The sequence below is a fragment of the Trachurus japonicus genome, chromosome 5, assembly GCF_045865225.1.
Source record: "Trachurus japonicus isolate A0001 chromosome 5, Traja_1.0".
In the NCBI taxonomy this organism is placed as follows: domain Eukaryota; kingdom Metazoa; phylum Chordata; class Actinopteri; order Carangiformes; family Carangidae; genus Trachurus; species Trachurus japonicus.
In genome coordinates, this window is record NC_140911.1 from 2,493,512 (window position 1) to 2,516,015 (window position 22,504).

General features: G+C 41.2%; 1 protein-coding gene across 11 annotated transcripts in view; it reads left to right on the forward strand.

Moving 5' to 3' along the window:
- Positions 1 to 22,504, forward strand: part of scn8ab (sodium channel, voltage gated, type VIII, alpha subunit b) — an 88,766-nt gene that overhangs the window by 50,411 nt on the left and 15,851 nt on the right. For 4 of the 11 annotated variants that reach the window (XM_085775563.1, XM_085775561.1, XM_085775562.1 and 1 more), the window contains 10 exons: positions 3,064 to 3,423; positions 6,239 to 6,371; positions 7,451 to 7,689; positions 10,999 to 11,172; positions 12,545 to 12,901; positions 13,766 to 13,939; positions 15,342 to 15,638; positions 19,199 to 19,316; positions 19,890 to 20,044; positions 22,023 to 22,196. In XM_085775563.1, coding sequence (XP_085631689.1) covers positions 3,064 to 3,423; positions 6,239 to 6,371; positions 7,451 to 7,689; positions 10,999 to 11,172; positions 12,545 to 12,901; positions 13,766 to 13,939; positions 15,342 to 15,638; positions 19,199 to 19,316; positions 19,890 to 20,044; positions 22,023 to 22,196 — 2,181 coding nt within the window. The remainder of the gene's footprint in view (positions 1 to 3,063; positions 3,424 to 6,238; positions 6,372 to 7,450; positions 7,690 to 10,998; positions 11,173 to 12,544; positions 12,902 to 13,765; positions 13,940 to 15,341; positions 15,639 to 19,198; positions 19,317 to 19,889; positions 20,045 to 22,022; positions 22,197 to 22,504) is intronic. The other 7 variants (XM_085775565.1, XM_085775564.1, XM_085775572.1 and 4 more) reach the window with 3 other exon arrangements.

The window sequence follows — 22,504 nt, forward strand, 5'->3', positions numbered from 1 at the left end:
TACACAATGTACCTTTAACACTAGCATTTGGTTTTCGAGTGGCCTCCAAAGGGAGAAACCCCTTGACGATGAACTGAGGTAGAGACCATACCCTACACAATGGGACGCCCCTTAGCGTAGCCGACGTGGGCACCTACTTGTCACGTGTAGCGAGGACGTAGGAGCCACAACCTGTGGTGGATTTCTATGGTTTCCATTCATGTTTGAAAATGCCGGCTCCAGCTGTTGTGCTTCCTGTCGTGTGGGCTTTAAAGGTCGGGTTGGAGATCCTGGAAAAAAACTGTTCTAGCAGGCCACATTTTGAAAATACACAAGTCAAAAGTCCCAGCCCCTTTCCTCAGACTTCTCTCTGAAGCCACGGCCACACCTTCACATTTCTGCGGACGTAGGTGAAGACACCCAACATGCATTGCCAGAGCTACACTGCCACCCATCAGACTGGAGTGTGGCTTTTCCACGGACATAGGTGAAGATTCTGGTCGCGCAAGCAGGAGGAGGGAGAGAGACAGCAGCTTGATTGGGCGTAGGCCGAACTAGACATGAAGGCATCGGATTGGTTTTTCCTTTTCGGAGCGAAAAGCATTGATTGGTCAGAGATTTGTCAGTCCTGCAGCTGCCAAAGTTGTCTGATTATTTACGTTCCTTTTTCTGAATACATAATGTATTGACTACTCTCAGGATAGATGGACCATTTCACCCAGTATAACAAAACGTGTTTCTGAACAGGATTACCAACCATAACTTTAATGATCTTCCTTCGTTTGACAAATCAACGACGAAGAAATGCAGAAAACAGAAGATGCATTCGCTGTGTTCTTGTGCCTATACTCATTGATTTATTTCAGGTATGTCGACTCGTGTTTTATGACACTGTGTTCAAGTCAGCTTAAAAGAATTGGGACACCCTACCCCTACACGAGAACCTGCAACACCGAGTGCTACTGTGGGGTCAAAATCGAGTGGAAGTGGGTAAAACGGGACAGGGCCTTTGATCCCGTCCTCTATCCATCCAGACGACCTTCCCAAGGAGATCCAAGAAAAATCTGAAAGTTTCAATGTGTGGAGGTCACATTGCAGAGGTCTTTGTAGCAGATGTTGGCTTTTATTCCAGCTCTGCTCTTCATTTTTTGTGGAGCAGGTCTTCTTATTCTTGTTCTTCTTGTTCTTCTACTTCTACCACTTTATTCCTATACTGATGGCTCAGGTTGTGACCTTCAAGATGAGGTCAGATCAGCAGCCGACATGTTACAGTAGCAGCTCTGCTTTTCCCCCTGTTGGGGCTTGGGAGCATCATACTCTTCCTCCAACGCTGCACTCACCCTTCTCTAGATTTGGAGATCATTTCCTCCAGTGGGCGACACCTCCCTCTCTACGGCCATGATAGATGTGGAGGCCCTGAGAGTGGCTTCAGCATGGTTCTTGCAGTGCTGAGTCCTTCATCACCTGAGATTTGCAGTTGGCTCATATGAAGCTCATCTGAGATCACCTCTTTTTTTTATCAGCTTCATGTCCTGGATTTACAAGCAGGTTCATCACCAGAGAAAACAAGATTAACAGAGGCATGAGACCCAGTTTTGATTTCAAACTTTATCTTGCACCAGTGAGATAAAGGACAATTGGACTCGAGTCATAGGGACTCGGACTCGAGTCAACTCGAGTCGCAAATTTAATGACTTGCGACTTGACTCGACTTGGAAGGCAAAGACTTGAGACTCGACTCGGACGGTGCATCAGTAGCCAATAATGTAGCTACTTGTAGCCTACTTCTTTGCACTGAAACAAAGGGAAGAATTTAGACTTCTCGTTATTCATAGGCTGTTATGCTGTTATTTTACTGGTCCAGCCCACTTGAGATTAAAAAAAAGCCATGCACACTAGTCTGCACGCTCTTTTTTGACATTGACATTAGGAAGTTAAGGTTTTTCTCTTCAAGATATAAACCCGGGTGCTTTGTGGGTTGGCTGGGGGACAATGGTGCGGGACTTGACTTGACATAACCTTGTGACTAGACTTGACTTGACTTGCCCACAAAAGAAAAGACTTGAGACTTGCTTGAGACTTGAACCAAATGACTTGAGACTCGCTTGGGACTCGAATCGGAGGGACTTGGACAATTGTCTGGTGAGATGCAATGAATCCAGAGAAGCATCTTCTTCTGAAGCCGAGGAACATGATTAAACAACATTCAGCTCTAGATGATTGTGCAGAAGAACCTGCTGTGTCCTTTGCTCATCTTGATGGGGTTGGAAAATGGCTTCATTCATAGAGAAATGCTTTACAGTCTAATCTCTTATTCACACATTCACCCAACAACATGCAAGGTCACTGAACCATGTGGTCCAGGTTTTGGAGCTCAGGATACCGTGTTCGCCATAACACACTTGGACATATCTTGGACATTTCATTAGTGATGTTCCTGCATCATTAGGTGTCTTCATGTAAAACACACAACTCCTTCAATCAGACCAAGGTGAAGCTGATCAGACCGCAGCTTGAGTCCAAGTGGAAACCATCCGGTCAGGTGGCACCTTGTTTCAAAACTGGGGGAACCATGAAACTCAAAGAAAGAAGAAAACTGTTTTCACTGTAATGAATGCTGAGTTTTTCCTTTAAAAAAAAAGAAAAGAAAAGAAAACCCAATAAGACGAGCACTGTAACTTAATGATAAAACAAAACAACTGTTTCAAGTCAGATTGTTTTTTTTTATCATCCAGCATTCACGCCGTTCTTTCAATATGATAAAATACTGATCTTAAAAAAGGAGAAAATAATCTTATATAATCTCATCCTGAAGTTCTTCTGGTTGTTTCTGTTTTTCCAGATGTTTGGTCTAAAATAGCAAAAGGAAGACGAGAAATTATTAGAGCTTTAAATCTATAATTCTTCCATCTTTCAATGTATTTCAGAAAATGGATGAAACCTTTCTTATGTTTGTTCTTATCTGATTTTTTTTTGACATCGCTAGTTCCTGTTTCTGTCTATTCTCTGCTTTATTGCGGGTAGCTCATTGTCCCATTTGCTCTTTTCACCTTCATCTTTACGTCTCTCTCCTTCCCTCCTCAGTCTCTCCTCAGCATCCCCGGCTCTCCCTTCATGTCGCGCCACAACAGCCGCAGCAGCATCTTTAGCTTCAAAGGCCGCTCCAAGGACATGGGCTCGGAGAACGAGTTTGCGGACGACGAGCACAGCACGGTGGAGGAGAGCGAGGACCGCCGGGGCTCGCTGTTCATCCCGTACCGCCGCAACAGCTACAGCGGCTACAGCCAGGGCTCGTCGCGCATCCACCCGCTGCAGGCGCCGCACTCGGGAGGGAAGAGGAACAGCACGGTGGACTGCAACGGCGTCGTGTCCCTCATCGGCCCGGGGCCCGGCAGACGGCTTCTGCCTGAGGTGAAAATAGATAAGGCAGCCACTGATGACAGTGTAAGGACGTCCATGGGACACCGATACAGTTTAGGCATGATGGTGGTGGCCCCGGTCTCTGCAGCTTCTCCTTCACAACCTCTTCCCCCTTTGGCTCTTGTTGTTCCTCGTTTTTACCCCCCTAAACTCAGAAGCTCCCGTCTTCTCCTCCTTCTCCTTCTCCTTCTCCCCTCCAAACCTGAATATCCAGACAGTAACACTTTACTTGAATAGGTATTCGTAAGATTGACATAAAACTGTCATAACCATGACATAACAGCTGTCATAAACATCAATGAATACTTATGACAGCTGTCGTTAAGTGTCATTTGGTAAGTTATGTCACTTTTGATGCAAAGTTGACATTATTTGAGATGTCCTTGTTATGAGAACTTGGCAATTAGGTCTGCTATGACAGTTTAAATTGTCTTTATGTCAAGTTGTCGGAACAAAAACATCTCAAACAATGTCAACTTTGCATTAAAGGTGACATAACTTACCGAATGACACTTAACGACAGCTGTCATAAGTGTTCATTGATGTTTATGACAGCTGTTATGCCATGGTTATGACAGTGTTATGTCAATCTTATGAATACCTATTCAAGTAAAGTGTTACCCCAGACTTCTGTCTTATTATTTCACTTCCACTTTCCACTTTAAACCCCCTCTTCTCCTCTTCTTTCCTCTGCTCCCTCTGTAACAGGCACTAACCAGCTGTAGCAGAATCCACAAACCCGCTGCCTCACCAGCATCACAGTTTTCATTTCATTGATTAATATCTAACAATAATGCAACATGACCCCGACACCCCCACCCCCCCCCTCCTCCCCCCTCAGTTCTCCTAACAGCTGTCGCTAAGCACACGACTGTACAGTACAGATAGTCATTCATAAAAAACAACAGAAAAGAAAACTCTTCCACTTAATTTCCCATCCTTTTAGTCTTTATTCTGAGCCTGAATCGTTGTTCTATCTCTCCACCTCTCCATCTTTCTATTTTCTCCCTCTCCTTTTTTCTTCTCGTCTTTATTTATCCTCCGCTCTTGAGCCACTCGATGGTGCAACAACAAATCCGAAGCCTTTTTTTTTGTTTTTTTTCCTATAACAACAGTATTTTTCCTCATACTAGCGAGCATGGTAGACCCCTCTTCTCTTCTCTACCTGCTTTGACCTTTTACTACCCGTCTGAAAACGTAGCATGGTGTAGCAGCAGCCGCAGATGATGATGATGATGATGATGATGTCTTGAAGTTGCCTCTGTTCTTGACATGCATGCCGTTGCATGCAATTTAATGGTGCTCACTTAGGTCGTTGCACAGTGGAGGGTTTTTAAAGTGTATTGTGAATTCTCAAATAAAGTAATAAATCATAAATTAAAAAAAAAACTTCTGAAATTTGAAGCCTTTATACCCAGGGGGCAAAATCCCAGTTTTTTGAAAAACGGACACGGAGCGTTGTAAAAGGTTTGACACCAGAAATGATATCTAGGAACTTCAAGGATTAAAACCTGGGTGGACAACCCGGTCAACTAGCTGCTGGAAAGCTACAGGGGCCAAAACCCCTTTCTGGGGTCATTTTGCTGGCGAAATGATGTAAATGCAAATATTTAGGTACTACAATGGCATAAATAGTCATACAGCTATAAAACTTGGCAGAGAGTATCTTGACACATAGGGGGAGGCATGAAAAAAAGATTCTGGGGTTTGTTGCAACTCAATTTTAAGATATCACCCTCAACATCCCAAAAAAGACCAAAAAAAGTACTGTTCGCCTGACAAATTCTCATGAAAATTATTATTTTTCAGCACTTTATGGAGAATATCTATGCTTAACATATATATAGAAAATTTCCTTAATTCATAAGCTTCCATTTGAGTCCAAGATAACCTTTCTACTAGCTACTGGAAAGCTACAGGCTGCCTCCAAACAATGCAACACCTATTGTGAAAAACTGCATGTTAACTGGCATGATCAGAAAACATTCTATTTCTGGTCTCCCCAAAGTGAACAGATAGATAGAGAAGACCGTTGGCCACAGCAAGTGGGGCTTTTGAGATAGAAAGGCTAGCTTGGTTTCAAATGGAAGCTTATGAATTAAGGAAATTTTCTATATACATGTTAAGCATAGATATTCTCCATAAAGTGCTGAAAAATAATAATTTTCATGAGAATTTGTCAGGCGAACAGTACTTTTTTTGGTCTTTTTTGGGATGTTGAGGGAGATATCTTAAAATTGAGTTGCAACAAACCCCAGAATCTTTTTTTCATGCCTCCCCCTATGTGTCAAGATACTCTCTGCCAAGTTTTATAGTTGTATGACTATTTATGCCATTGTAGTACCTAAATATTTGCATTTACATCATTTCGCCAGCAAAATGACCCCAGAAAGGGGTTTTGGCCCCCTGTAGCTTTCCAGCAGCTAGTTGACCGGGTTGTCCACCCAGGTTTTAATCCTTGAAGTTCCTAGATATCATTTCTGGTGTCAAACCTTTTACAACGCTCTGTGTCCGTTTTTTTGCTTTGCCCCCTGGGTATTAAAATAAAAAGCCATTTGAGAATTTGCAGTATGAATTTCAAATGTGTTAAAAAAACAAACAAACAAAAGAAACGGGTCATTTCAGGGAACTGCACATGGTGGAGCTGATCTGATAATGTGTTTATCACATTAGGTTTCTCATCGTCTGAGTCGGCATCATTGATCATTTAGAAAGCTTCACGGTTTTTAATGTTGTGTAATGTTGGTTTGTTGGTTTGTTTGTTTGTTTGTTTGTTGAGCATGTGTTGATGCCGAGCTCCGTCTCTGACTCAGATGGTTGTGTTTTCCTCCGAGCACAGACGACAGACGTGGAGATTAAGAAGAAGCACTCGGGCTCTCTCATGGTTTCTGTGGATCAGCTCAACTCCTCCTTCAAAGGGAAGGACCGGGCCAACAGTCAGATGAGCGTCGTCACCAACACGCTGCTCGAGGGTACAGACGCCATCGTGTTTTTACTCCTTCTTAAACGCTTTAATCCCACATTAGTGAAGGTCAATGTGGTCTTAAATGGCCGGTATCAGCAGTCGCCTGCAACTTCTGAGCCATTCATATTAGTTATAGTATATTGTTTGTGTGAACATGGTGTAGAGCAGAGCAGGGATCCTCAGCTGGTATCAAATATCTATGGTACATGACTTGAAACCTTACGAGACACCACTGAACTCATATAGTGTACAGTATAAACAGTATAAACTTTGTGTTTTTGCATGTAGTCCCTCACCTCAGATAGCCGAGCTCTGAAACATCCTGGAAAGACATTACTATCCGATCACAGAGCGCCTGCTCTCCCCGCCACAGAAACAAGCACTTTTTCCTTGTTGTGATGATTTCTTTACCAATATTAATGGTTGAGCAGTGCAGTGGTAATGTCCATAATATCCTCAAATGTTTATTTTTGTCCAACAAAAGTTTGCCACGCTATGAGATAATAACAGAATGTTACCAGACAGAGTTGTTTTAGAGGTAAATACAGACTGCTTGCAGAAAAACTGCCCCCGACGGGAACGCGCATCAGTGGTTTTGCATGAATTCACCTCTAAAACAACTCTGTGTGGTAACGTTGTGTTATTATCTCATAGCATGGTGAATGTGCAGGTCACAACTTGTCCACCAGAGCGTTGTGGAGTTGTTGGATTGTGTATTTGATGAGTTTGATGAGGGAAACCAAGAAATCCCATGAGCCTCCGTAGCGTAGCTCTGAGCAGCTCGCGGCTCTGCTCTGCCGTTCTAAAAATAGCTTGCACCGACAATTAAAGGTAACGAACCTACTGCTATGACTATAGGGATTATGGCAATGGGCCAGTTTGCCAAAATGTTGAACTATCGCTTTAATAGCAGCGGGGACCACAAGATATTTTCTTTTTGATCCTCATAATTTCGGGCATTCAGTCACGAGTTGTTGGCCACTGATCTAAACGATTCAGTCATTTTCCAGATGCAGATGTTTTCTGTTACTGACACCAAAACAACCAACATCTTCATTTTTTCTTTTGTTCTTTTCTCTCCTGCAGAGCTGGAGGAGTCTCAGAGGAAGTGTCCTCCCTGTTGGTACAAGTTTGCGAACATCTTCCTCATCTGGGAGTGCTTTCCCATGTGGCTGAAGATCAAGCACATCGTCTACCTGATCGTCATGGACCCCTTCGTGGACTTGGCCATCACCATCTGCATCGTGCTCAACACCCTCTTCATGGCCATGGAGCACTATCCCATGACGGAGCAGTTTGAGGGAGTTCTCGCTGTGGGAAACCTGGTGAGAGTCGGAGGATCGGAAGCTGTTTTAAAGGGATACGCCAACATTATTGTGTGTGTCTTGCCTCACTCACGAGTCCAGCAGTGACCAGCAGATAGACACCATCCTTTCGACTGTGTGTGCAGTAACGAGGGAGATACGGGCAGAGCTGGCGCATCGCTAATTAGCTTAGCTCAAACGCTGGAAGTGTATAGGTAGTGTTAGCCTGCCTCCACCTAAAGTCATCAGAGAAACTCTTCAGCAACTCTAAACGGAAACCGGCGGGCCGATCTTCGTCTCAGAGCTGACAAAACTCCGGTAAGGCATCTTGAGCGGTCAAATGCCGGTAACGGGACGAGATCGGTCAAAACGGAGGGTTCAAGCAAAGACGGTTTATTTTGGTTCAAGCTAGCTACATCGAGGGTAGGTTAGCTTCCTATTTCAAAGTAAAAGCACAAATTCTATCGTCATGGTTTTCTGTATGTAAAGGCCAACAGGTGTTTTATTTTGTGAAAGTAACCAGAAGTGCGTTGGTCACAACGGCTAGCTTGAGTAGCGCCGAATTCGTCCGAACAAAATTGTAAACAGCCGGTATTTAGAAATTAACGACACACTGCTGATCTAAACGGCTACTTTCTCGCCTAAAAATGTTTGAAATGTCGATGAAGTGATATATTAACAGAGTTTAGAGCTAAAATGAAATCAGCTTCTGACTGCTGAAAGGGGAGGAGGCAGGCTAACACTACCTATACACTTCCAGCGTTTGAGCTAAGCTAACTTGCGGTGCGCCAGCTCTGTCAGTATCTCCCTTATTACTGCACGCACAGTCGAAAGGATGGTGTCTTATCTGCTTGTCATGGACTCGGGAGTGAGGCAAGACACGAAAAAAAATGTTGGCTTATCCCTTTAAACTTTTTTAATACCTCACTGTGTCTCCGGGGGAGTTACAGTACAGAAGCAGCGCAGGTTCACTTCATCCCACCTACATAACCTCAAACCAATACATCAATGCATCATTTGGTGTATATATATGCACTTAAGAAAACACACACACAGAGGCAGAGTGTGTATCGGACTCTGATGGGGTCTCATTAAAGATTTAGTTCCATTTTAATGCAGCCAGCCAGCCTGCTCCCCAAACTCCCCCACCCCCACTCAGGTCACTCTGCTGCTTCCGCTGCATCCAGCTTACCTCAACTCTGCTGAACTCTGTCAACTCCCTCTCTCTCTCCTGTCACGCAAACACACACACACGCACACACACACACACACACACACACACACACACATAGACACAACATTGCAGTCACAATAGAAATGTTTATCAATCAATCTATCATTCCATCCAGGACTGCACTGCAAAAACTCAAAATCTTACCAAGAATATTTGTCTTATTTGTAGTCAAAAACAAATCTCATTATACTTAAAATAAGACACACATCACATTAAAAAGTAGCTTGTTTTTAGACACTTTTTATGTCTTTCAAGCATATTTTCACTTGAAATAATCTGATAGTGGGGCAAGTTTTTCTTTCTTATTACAACCACAAAAAACTTCCTTTCACTGGCAGATTTTTCTACTTATTTCAAGTGAAAATTAGTTTGAAACAAGTGAAAATTATCTAAAAACAAGTAAATGTTTAGGTGATGAGTCAATATGTAAGTGGAAAGTGATTAGTTTTGACTAGAAATGAGACATTTTGACAAGAAATAAGACAAATATTCTTGGAAAGATTTGGAGTTTTTGCAGTGTGGTTTGAGTTTATCTTTTATAAGCAGATGTTGTGCAGCTCCTGGTGTGATGATGATGATGATGATGATGATGATGTGACGTCGTGCTGCATCACAGCTGTCTGAGCATTGTTGGTTGGCGCCGGTCCAGCGACCAGCGCTGACTGAGTGAGACAGGAAATGAGGTCACAGTGGGTTTGGCACCGAGTCAGGACTGAGACAGGAACTGAAGTCAGAGGAATCGGTCCTCGTGGTGGTGGCGTAATGAATGGTGCAGTATGAATCATTGGGTTGTTCTCTGCAGCACTGATTGAGCACATGATTAGCCGTTGGGTGGACGATATGAGGAAAGAGAGGTTGGGGGGTGGAAAGGTTTGACGTGGTGCTGCTATGTACTACAACTACGGCCCGGTGCGAGTTGGAGCTGGAGCTCGGTGACCTTGCTTCTGTCAAAGGAGCGCTCACTCTGAGCAAAAGTCCAATACATTTTTAATCAGCACTACATCAAACCAAATGCAGGCAAACCTCTTTTTTTTTTTCTTTTTTGTTTTATTCCCAAATTTCCCCCAAGACTTCAGGAATAAGGAGAGGAAATGTAATTTTCTCTTTGTTTGGTCATTTAAAGATTTCAAATCTTTAGAAATAAAACTGACATGATCTGTATTATTATTCAATAAAGAATACAAACAATATCAGTCAGCTAATACAGGAAACAATGTCAGAGAGCTGATATCATTAATACATATTTTGATACATGTATAAGTATATTGATAACATAAATGCACATAATTATATATAACTAGATAAATAAACAACTAGATAAAGGATACAAATTTTAAGATTATGCAACAATTTACAGTACTTTACTTACGAGAGTACAGACTTTTCTTACTGTTTATTGAGGAAAGCGATTCGACGGTTGAATTGCTTTCTACAGAAAAAAAAAGGAAATGAGGTTTATGGATATAGAAAAAAAAAATCCCATCAAAATAACAAAAGTTAACCACACACTGATCCTATTGCTTCCTGGAAGTCTGATGCAGTCACATTGCATTAGCAGGGTCAGACTGATGACCCTGCACATCCTCACACTTTCACAAGTCTGAAGTCGGACGCACACTTTCCTGCACTTACAAAGTTTAGGAGCTTCATCCTAGATCACTTTGTTTCAAATTGTAATTGTTCTTCTTCTTTACCAAATGTATATATTGTTTTGTTTGTGATCATTGTCAATGTTTTAAATGTGCTTGTTAACTGGACAACATTTAAAATGAGGGTAACCTCAATTTCCTTCAAGAATAAATAAAGGTTAATAATAATAATAATAACACTTTATACATTTTCATAAAACACATGCCAGACACTAAAACGTCATTCACTTTCATTATTGTGATGATTAATTACTCATGTGTCATGTGCATCCACATAAATATTGGTACAGGAGCATACTGTGTTATTTCAATTCAATAATTCAATAATCTGGATATTTTTTACTTGCCATGAGTCGTTGCTAAACTGCTTTTCGTTGTTTTTTTGTTTTTTTTATAACTATGACAAATTGAAGTCTATCTATCTATCTATCATATTCTTGCCTGCAGGTTTTCACGGGTATTTTCGCCGGGGAGATGTTTGCCAAGCTGATCGCCATGGATCCCTACTACTACTTCCAGGAAGGCTGGAACTGCTTCGACGGCTTCATCGTCACTCTGAGTTTAGTGGAGCTGGGCCTGGCCGACGTGGAGGGTCTGTCGGTGCTCAGGTCTTTCAGATTGGTGAGTGGAAAAGAATCAGAGGCAGAGACGGTCGTCATGTGTCGGCCATCTAACCTCTACATTGTTTATTGTTGTGAAAAAGTTCAGGCCAAGAATCCTGATTGTTGGATGTCTGAGTATGATACAGTATGTTGAGATGTTTTGTTTTTTTAAGGAGGAGATCTATGTCCGAGGCAGATAAAAACCACTGACATTCAGACAGAAAACACTGGATCCTACATAAGACGACAATTTACAACTATTGTTTTTTATATTTTGGAAAATCTGCCAGTATACTCTCGCTGTATGAGTCTATAGATATACAGACTTATGAGAAGACTTTTAATGTTTGTATTTGTATTGTTTATTGTCTTGTAAGCCCATGTGGGCTGGGCACAATAGTGAGCATTACACTTAAATAATCAAATCAATCAGTCAAAAGTAAAATGAGTCAGACTCACAAGATGCATTATAAAAAATGCATTGTTATTTTTTTTGCATAAATAAGCGATTGCTTGAGAAAATGATCATCATGTTATTGTTCAGTGTTTAAAGCTGCAAAGAGTTTCTCTCATTTGCAAACTATCGTAGAATTGTGTATTTTATTATCTGACTAAAGTATAAATGTTCTTAAGCTCTGAATCCCGTCTGTTCCAGTGTTTGCAGTAAATCTGCGTCACATAAGGATAAGAATAAGAATTACTTTATTAATCCCCCAAAGGGAAATTATGACTTTTTTTTGTCGTTTTTATTTAAACATTTTACAAAATATTTCCTGACATATGACTTTGAAAATGTGCGATAAACTGTACATTAGAATGAGTTACAATTAGTAATAAATAAATAAGTAAATAAATAATAAAATGAATAGATAAATTAAAAGGGGAGAGAAGGAGGGGGGAATTAAAATAAGAACTAAATAATAAGAGTAGGAATGGATAAAATAAATAAATTAATAAAATGATTAACTAGATAAATAAAAATAAGTAATAAGACACATATCTATACATCACGTGTTGTTTGCAATAAAGCTTTATTTATTTGAGCTACGTCTGTTTTGTTACATCTCATCTCCTTGGTGAAAGCCACTCAACTTTGGTTTGACTGATATCACCTGGTGTAAATAATAATCAAAAATTGTTTTGAATTTTTTTTAAAAACGGAGTTATCTGCTTTTGCAAATGAACTCTTCATGTATATACATATGTATAATTAAATTAAGGTAAAGAGGTATATTAATGCGTAAAAATAATATATTAAAACAGGATAAGTAAATATAATGCAGACTAGAAAAGAATGTGTAAAAGATAAGGTAGATGAAAAATTTACATAATTATGATATTAACAATAGTAAAAAATTATGCCATTTTAACATCCTGTTCCTCTCTCGTAGTTAAGAGTGTTCAAACTGGCCAAGTCGTGGCCGACCCTCAACATGCTGATCAAGATCATCGGGAACTCGGTGGGCGCTCTGGGGAACCTGACCCTGGTGCTGGCCATCATCGTCTTCATCTTCGCCGTGGTCGGCATGCAGCTGTTCGGCAAGAGCTACAAGGACTGCGTGTGTAAGATCGCTCTGACCTGCGAGCTGCCGCGCTGGCACATGAACGACTTCTTCCACTCCTTCCTGATCGTCTTCAGAGTTCTGTGCGGCGAGTGGATCGAGACCATGTGGGACTGCATGGAGGTGGCGGGACAGAGCATGTGCCTCATCGTCTTCATGATGGTCATGGTCATCGGAAACCTGGTGGTAAGAGGAGACTACAACCGCAACAATCAATCAATTAATCGAACAATAGTCAATTATTAAATGAATCATCAACTATTTTGATAATTGAATAATCGGTTCGGTTAGTTTCTTTTAAAGGGACAACGAGGAGTTTTGGAAAAGCGAAGCGTTTTCACACTACATTTATGAGCCTCCGCGCACACCGTAAAATTCTTTGACCGGCGCAAGACAGACTCATGTTTTCATTCATCAAGAATTAAAGTCAGAGATTTGAAGACGATCACATACCGTCGTAGTTCCGACCATAAACGGCGATTCGGCTGCGTTATTCACATGACTCGCCACGAAACCGAAAGTAAAGAAACGCTGGTTGGCTCAACCAGCATGTCCGCCACCACTAATAATAACAAAACGATAGAGACAAAACAATATATTTATCGAAAATGGGCCCATTAACAAGTGTGGGTAACGTAGATTCATCCACATTAACGTGAGAGTTTTTTATAACCAAATAGAAACTCCTCGTTGTCCCTTTAAGAAAAAGAAGTCAAAATTCTCTGATTTCAGCTTCTTAAATGTGAATATTTCTGGTTTCTTTGTTCCTTTACGACAATAAACTGAGTCTCTCTTTGGTTTGTGGACAAAACAACAAGACATTAAAGGACTTTAGAGGAGGTTTGGTGAAACACTGATTGACGTTTTTTCAACATTTTATTGACCAAATAACTAATCAATTAATTGTTCGCATGATCGACAGATTAATCGATAATGAAAATCATCATGGTTAGTTGCAGCCCTAGAGGAGACGACACGGTGCAGCTGCATGTGAGTGAAGCGCGAGTGCAGCGATGCTCCGGCTTCAGTGTTGTTGTTTCTCTCCCCGAGGTGTTGAACCTGTTCCTGGCCTTGCTGCTGAGCTCTTTCAGCGCTGACAACCTCGCCGCCACAGACGACGACGGAGAGCCCAACAACCTCCAGCTCGCGGTCGCCCGCATTAAGGTGGGAATAGCTTGGTTCAAGGTCAACATGCGGTTGTTCGTCGCCACGGTGCTCAAGAAGGTAATATATAATTTAACACCTATTTGTTTGTTAAACATTTTGAACTGTAACTGCAGCCTGAGGAACGTGTGTTGGTCACATGGTTCTCTAACATAGTGTTTTTGAAACATGTTATGATGATAGATAATCTGCTGATAATAAAAATTGACGCTTTGCATTGTGCATATTCAGCAGCATACATATACGTGTATATATACAGTGGGGACAATACATATTTGATTCCAGGCAGATTTTCTCCCTTATTTCACTTGATCAAGTGTAAATTAATGTTTAACCTTTTAAAAATGATTTCTGCATTTTTTGTTGATATTCTGTCAGCCTAAAAAAACCTGAAGGTGAAGAAAAGTCTGCAACACCAAAAAGAGCTCCAATGCAAAAATAGATTTATTGAAGTAACATGAGGCTTTTCCTCAGATGTTAGATACGAAAAATGAATGGGTAGAGACGCCATTTTTAAAGCCAAGTCCCATGCCATGATCATGTGATCTCACACACACACACCAGTTGTGCATTTATACCAATCAGACGAATCAATAGTAGAAAAAATTTAAAAGAATCTGTAGAACATGATTGTAGTTTCATATTCATCTTATGTTCTCAAATAGGGATTCAAGCTGTACAATACATAGAAAAACCATAAGAGGTGCCTCTTTTTAAACATGACACAAAATATATAAGTAGGAACCAGTATTTATAAATGATCCTAAAGAACACATCAGATCTTCAGGCAGAGGAAGATAGTATTGATATGACATGACCACTCTCATTGAAAACAGACACAATGTTACTATAGTCATGAAATAAATCTCAATATACACATCAAGAGATAAAATAGAGCAAACAACACCAAAAAAACTACCATAAAAACTTCAGACAACTGTATATTTATGTGTGTGTAAGAAAGAAAGAAACAGAAACAAAAAGAGAAAAAACAATAAAACTCATCAAGAAAGAAAGAAAGAAAGAAAGCGGGATGTACAGGTGCATTTACATATTGGGAGATAATCGAGTATGTTACATGTTTTAAAACACACACTTGGTTTGGATACGAAGCAAGAGAAACATATATCAGTTTGCTGAGTCTCTAAGATACGACTGAGACCCATCCTGACCATGACTTTGTAGATGTATCCATTTGCAGGCAAAGTGAGACAGTAATCTTCTCCATTATATTTTATTAACAATATCTGTCTGCTCCTGTTATTGTGTGGGAGTCAGGACGCAGCCAGTGTTCAGTGATGGTTTTATTTCCAGCAGTATTTGTTGCTTATTTGTCATTTTTTAAGTGGAAAGTGAAGTGTCTTCTTATGGAACACGATTTCTAATATTTTGTGAATCTCAGATCGTAAAAGTCTTAAAACTCGGTGTTTCCTAACCTCTGTCTCCGTGTGGCCTCGGTAAGCAGCCGATAGAGGACGAGCAGAAACCTCTGGACGAGATGTACGAGAAGAAGCTCAACTGCATCGCCAACCACACGGTGGACATCAACCGAGAGCTGGACTACGCCAAGAACGGCAACGGCACCACCAGCGGCATTGGGAGCAGCGTGGGGAAGTACATGATCGACGAAGACTACATGTCCTTCATCCACAACCCCAACCTCACAGTGTGCGTCCCCATCGCCGTTGGAGAGTCGGACTTTGAAAACCTGAACACGGAGGACTTCAGCAGCGAGTCGGACGTGGAGAACAGCAAAGACGTGAGTAGGAAAAGATGGAGGAGAGAGGGCGGCATCGCTCTTTTGGAGCTTGTTTTATTTTAGAAATTCAAGTGTGTGAGGTGCAGCTTCTAATTCATGCATTAAAGGTTGGGTCTGGAGTTTTGTGCCCAAAAATAAACATTAGACTTTATACAAATGAAATCATCACCTATGGGCTTCTACACTGCAAAAACTCAAAATCTTTTCAAGAGTATTTGTCCTTTTTCTTGTAAAAATGTCTAATTTCTAGTCAAAACTAATCTCTTTCCACTTAAAATAAGACTCATCACCTAAAAATTAACTTGTTTTTAGATAATTTTCACTTGTTTCAAACAAATATTCACTTGAAATAAGTAGAAAAAGCTGCCAGTGAAAGCAAGTTTTTTCTGCTTGAAATAAGGAAGAAAAACTTGCTCCACTATCAGATTTTCCTACTTATTTCAAGTGAAAATAGGCTTGAAAGAAGTAAAAACTGTCTAAAAACAAGCTACTTTTTATGTGATGTTTCTTATTTTGACTAGAAATAAGACAAATATTCTTTGATATTTGAGTTTTTGCAGTGTAGTCCTGTGTGGTAGTGGCTGTGTCTACAGCGCCCCCTCCTCCTGCCTGTATTTTGGTCTTTTGATTTGTTTTGTTGTGCACATGGACGTTTCTGGGTGGAGAGCGAGAGAGTCTGTGTTTTCTCTCCAGCCAATGACGGAGCTCAGGTGAAGCTACGTGCAGCAGAGTAGGAGGCTCAGGGCTGCTAGCTGCACTAGCTGTCTCTGATTTTAACGAGTGCTAGCACGTCTCTCTCTGAGTGAAGCGCTGGAGCCGCGGACCGATTCCCGACCATCACCGACAACTAAAGCCTCGACTGGTAACAAGTATGAGGGCCGTTGTGGGGAGCTAGCTCAATGCTAACTTAGCTAACAGCTAGCGGTAGCGGTTAGCATCCGCTGCACAGTCTTCCCAGCTCACCACAACGGTATAACAACACTGGAGGCTCCCGGTGTTGGTGATGGTCGAGTTTCGGCCCACGGCTCCAGCTCTTCACTCGGACTGTATTTCCTTTCCTTTGTTGTCATGACAACTGCTGCTGTCTGGGGCAGGAGGCTAACGTTACACCGTTGAGCCCGAGAGGAGCGGCCGAGTTTGAATGTTTTGTTTACAAACTACAACGAACAAAACTCCAGACTCGACCTTTAACTTGACCAGAACTAGGGTTTTTTCAGCTGTGTCTACCAGTGTGTACCATATGTGTGCATGTGTGTGTGTTTGTGCTCCTTTAATCCATTTAGCAGAGCTTGTCTGAGCTGCCACATCCACGACACTTGGTCTACCTGACATTTCAGGACATTCATTTAGACATGGCAGCTGTAACACTGAGCCTGAGTGCTGACCCTGCACACACACACACACACACACACAAAGGAAACTCCTGATGAGACAACAGACAGAGCAGAGAAATATACTATACCGTCTACTGCAGGGCTGTCAAACGTGCGGCCTGTGGGCCAGAACTGGCTCCACAGAAGCTCCAGTCCGGCCCTCAGGATGAATTGTGTGTGAAAATGACAGAAGAGACAGAAAAGGAAAGATATTGTTGAAATTGTACATATTTTTTATCAAGAAACTTTAGGTTGTTCATCATTATATGTTTTCTAAAAGGACAGCTCGTTAACTGTTAAAGGGACTACGAGGAGTTTTGGAAAGCAAAGTGTTTTCGCACTACATTTCCCATGAGCCTCCGCGCACACGGTGAAATTCTTGGACCGGTGCAAGACGGACGAAAGCGAAAACATTTGCCAAGAATGTTTTCATAGATCAAGAACAAAAGTTGGAGGTTGGAAGACGATCAGATACGTCGTAGTTCCGACCATAAATGATGCCAATTAGCGATCCGGCGGCGTTATTCCCATGACCTGCCGGGCAGCGTCTGGGAAACCAGGAAACCAGGAAATGCTGGGCAAGCCGACCACAAATAAATAATAATATCAAAATAATGATAAAGACAAAACGATATATTTATTGAAAATGGACCCATTAACAAGTGGGTAACGTAGATTCATCCACATTAATATGAGAATCTTTTATAACCAAAAGCAAACTCCTCTTTAATATCGTAATAATGTACTAAAAGAAAGGGAAAAATCAAAGTTAATTTTATTTATAGGTTATCATGCTATTATTTTAGTGGTCCGGTCCACTTGAGATCAAATTGCGCTGTATGTGGCCCCTGAACTAGAATGAGTTTGACACCCCTGGTCTACTGTAGTGAATACAGTAGCATCAGAGTGGGATAAAGGGATAAAACCAGAAACCAGAAACCAGGCCCGAAAGCTTCTGGAAGAATCTGACGCGCGGGGTCACCTTGACCTGGTTTCTAGTGGGAGTGAAGGAGATAACGCAGCAGCAGCAGCAGCAGCAGCAGCAGCAGCAGCAGCAGCAGCAGCAGCAGCAGCAGCAGCAGCAGCAGCAGCAGCAGCAGCAGCTTCACCACTCTACCTGCACCAAGTTCATATTCCACTGGGCTCCCTCCACCAACCACACACCTCAGCTTCCTCCTGCACCACACGCAGCCACAGGGTGCACTGCAGGGAGCAGACACACACAGACAGACAGAGCTGCTCGCAGCCAATCAGAGGAGCAGGGATCCATCTGGCTGTTTGGTCGAGAAGAGAGAGAAGAGAAGAGAAGAGAAGAGGAGGAGGAGGAGTAGAGAGCGAATGCGGTCCTGTGCTGACGACTTAAGATTATAAAGTGCAGTATCATTCTCTGGTGAATTGAATTGGCTGAGTGTCTGCATGTGCACTAGTGTGTTTGTGTGTGTGTGTGTGTGTGTGTGTGTGTGTGTGTGTGGATGCTCTCTATTGCAATATGGCTTCTGTTTTGTTGCTGTTTTACCAGTGTGTCCTTCATCACCTTGAACTATTGTTAAGATTGGACGTGATTAATTGTGCCGGCTGCTCTCAGTGTCTGTAATCCCCGAAATATTCAGAAGGTTCACAGTCTTAAAGTGAAATATCCATATTTAGACTTCAACACAAATTGTCTTGACAGATAGTTAGTAGTATCAGTATTTGTCAGGATCAGAATCAGGTTTACAACAACAACTGAGCAATAATTCAGTACTAGAAAAATACACATAATACAAATATAGTTAAATATAGTGGTTAAAAGTGGTCAATGGGTATACAGTTAGTAGTGCAAATAAACAGTGAAGTAGTGCAGTTAAATGGATAATAAATACTGAATAAACATTACAATATGTACAGTGAGCAGGATTTGACAAAATGACAACAGTCTGCATTTGTGCTTAATTCTTTCATCTAGAATGAATAAAGAACAAACATTGCATGCACGTTTAAGGATGACCATCAACCTTGGTTATGTTTTAATGACTTCCTATTAATAGCCGTGCACAACAGAAGGGGAATTAGCTGCACTTACATGGCTACAACATACAGTACATACAGGCTCCACCGGTGGAGATAAATCATGTTAGCATCTCTGGATGTTCAGAGAAAAGAAGCCCAGATGTTGGGACTGATGTTTGCTGCCCTTGTCTGTCCCAGCTGGACGACACCAGCTCCTCCGAGGGCAGCACCATAGACATCAAGCCAGATGTGGAGGAGGTGGCAGTGGTGGAGGTGGTGGAGGAGTATCTGGACCCCGAGGCCTGCTGGACAGACGGTCGGTCATGTTTTCATAAAATATACAACAAATGTCATCATGTCTGTGTGTGTCTCAGTCTCAACAACAAATGTTTGTGTTTTTTAATTTTTAATTTTGTTTGGAAAAGGCATTTTCCATCAGAATCAACAGTACAAAAATACAAAATTGGTATTTACCATAGTCCTTTTCCTGTTTATGGAACCATTTATACATACAGATGAGCAACAAGAGTCAATGAAGGACACAGTTTGTGTGGTAAAGGACAGTCCTCCTGATCCTTCATGAGCATCCATTGTCACTTTCCTGAGAACATGTCCTTGTATATTCCACTAAATATGAAAGGTTTAGCACATTTACACACATTAAACTCTCTCTTCAACCCACATGCTTACAACCTGCATAGTTGCAGTTTATGCATCAACATATTATCAATCTTAAAAAGACAACTACATTAAAGTGAGGGAAGTTGCTTATTGTTATTTCCATCAGATATAGTAAGTTGACAGGAAAAAAACTTCAGAGGGATCATACAAAGTCTGCTCGAGTCGGGGTTATAAATTCAATCCATGTGTTTTTTAATTTGTGGTACAGAGTGTGTGGCCAAATACAAGTGCTGCGACGTTCCCATCACCCACGGCTGGGGCAAACACTGGTGGTTCCTGAGGAAGACGTGCTACCTGATCGTGGAGCACAACTGGTTTGAGACGCTCATCATCTTCATGATCCTGCTCAGCAGCGGTGCCCTGGTGAGAGCGCACAACACAACACAACACAACACAACACAACACAACACAACACAACACAACACAACACAAAATAACAACCAGGCCGGTCGCAATTATCACATAATCACCTGATCACCATCGTTTGAGTTGATTAATTCATTATTATTTTGCGTTATGGTTCAAATGGTTTTCCCTTCATTTGTATAAAAGCAGCTAAATGAAACAGATTTGTCATATTTCCTCATCGTTTTCTTTGTTTGTGGTTTGACTGATCTTCTTTGTTTGTGATCAAATGTTTTTATTTATATTTTCTTTTTTTTATAAGCAGTCTCATCAACAATTATGTCCAACAACCATTTGACCAGATAAATAGTATCAAGAAAGGTCCAAAATACCAATGAGAGATGTTGAGCTTGTGTTTCCTTGTTGTTTTTTCACCGTTTGAGGTTTGACTGGTCCTCTTTTAATGACATCATCACGCTGCACCCCCTTCTTCTTCTTCTATGGTTTAATGACACGTGCGTGGAGCCACAAACTGTTTATTTCTAATATTCAATGAGCATCTATTGACATTAGTATCATACATTTAGTTACAAAGCCATCTTCTTCTTCTTCCTCCTCCTAATAGAATTACCAGAAAAAGACAATTAAATCTTACATCGCAATTATTTTTTTGGCAATTAATCGTCAACTAGAACTTCCTGACAACAACAACAGAGTTGCACAGCGACGTCGTGCAAAGCTGCGGTGAACTGTGGGAAAAACCAACTGAAAGGAATAATTAAAACAACAACAGTGTAATAATCCGTTAGAGAGAGAGAGAGAGGGAGGAAGTTGAGTTTCGTTTCCTTATAAGGTCGAGAGGAAGTTCGATGCTCTTTTCTTTCTGCAGCTGCGCTTGATATGATTGTTGCTAATGGACAGCAAAGTGCTGTAATGCACCAACCTTTCAACTGGCAGGATCCAGCTTAGGTTTGCAGCTTTCTGGGGTTGGGGGGGGGGGGGGCTGTGGCCAAATCAAAACACTTATGTGCTGAAGAAGAATGGAGACAAGACGAGTGTGGGGGGGGGGGGGTCGTTTGTTCGTTCAAGATTTCTGCTGTTTGACTATGTCGACAACCCCACTGTGTGTGTCTAGAAGTGTGTCACGTTTTTGTTTTTTGTTTTTCTGTTTATTTGAAAAGGAACAATGTACATTAATCAAACATTTTAACAAAGGAGTTAGCTAGAAGGCTCCTTTCCATTGGTCCCCCCCTTTGGCCGTTGTTAAATAAAAATAGTCACCATCAATTACAAAATACAAGAATCCACTATTACATGATGCTCCAATTAGAGCTGTATAATCGATGATTAAATTAATCGTCAACTATTTTGATAATCGAATAATCAGTTTGAGTTTTAAACCCTAACCCTTTTTTCTTTTTTTTTTTTAAGAAAAAAAGTCAAAATTCTCTGATCTCAGCATCTTAAATGTGAATATTTCTGGTTTCTTTGTTCCTTTACAACAATAAACTGGTTTGTCGACAAAACAAGACATTTGAAGACGTTGTGGTTTGGGAAACAACGATTGCCTTTTTTCAACATTTTTTAACATTTTATTGACCAAATAATCGACAGATTAATCGATAATGAAAATAATCGTTAGTTACAGACCTACTCTGATATAATAATAACAATACATTTTTATAGCAAATTAAAAACAACATGCACTATGTCCTTTACACACAGTTACCAGTGTTTCAGAAATACAGAACCATGACATTATTAGGAATCTTAAATCCTAAAATCTTGCCTATAGTTAGACATACAGTATATTTTTCTAAAAAGCTTGAATTTTTGGGGGCAGGACCAGAAGATATGGGAGTGATCTGATCAGCGTTTAATTTTACACATGCTAATTTACCTTTTACTCAAAGAAACATTCTGAGTCCCTATATATGTTTGTGTGTGTGTGTGTGTGTGTGTGTGTGTGTGTGTGTGTGTGTGTGCTGCCCTTCAGGCCTTTGAGGACGTTTACATCGAGCAGAGGAAGACGGTCAAAATCATCCTGGAGTACGCCGATCGTGTTTTCACCTACATCTTCATCCTGGAGATGTTGCTCAAGTGGGTCGCCTACGGCTTCGTCAAGTACTTCACCAACGCCTGGTGCTGGCTGGACTTCTTCATTGTGGATGTAAGTACATGATGTGCAAATTATTGTTATTATTTTTTGTTTTTGTTTTACACCTTATTAACAGTGAAACAGCTTCTCGTGATGATATTTTAAGGCCGTGACGTCGGAGGAACGCGTGGATTTGAGAGATTAGCTCATTGGTCAACAGGATTGTATAAGAAATACCTCAATCACAGATTCTGCAGCACTGAAATTTTTATTTTTTTAATTTAGAAAATCATTTGAGGGGCTCATCTGGTAGAGTAAACACCATTTAGGCTCAGTGGCCTTTGCTGCACATCAGCCCCCCCCCCCCCCCATTGCCACAA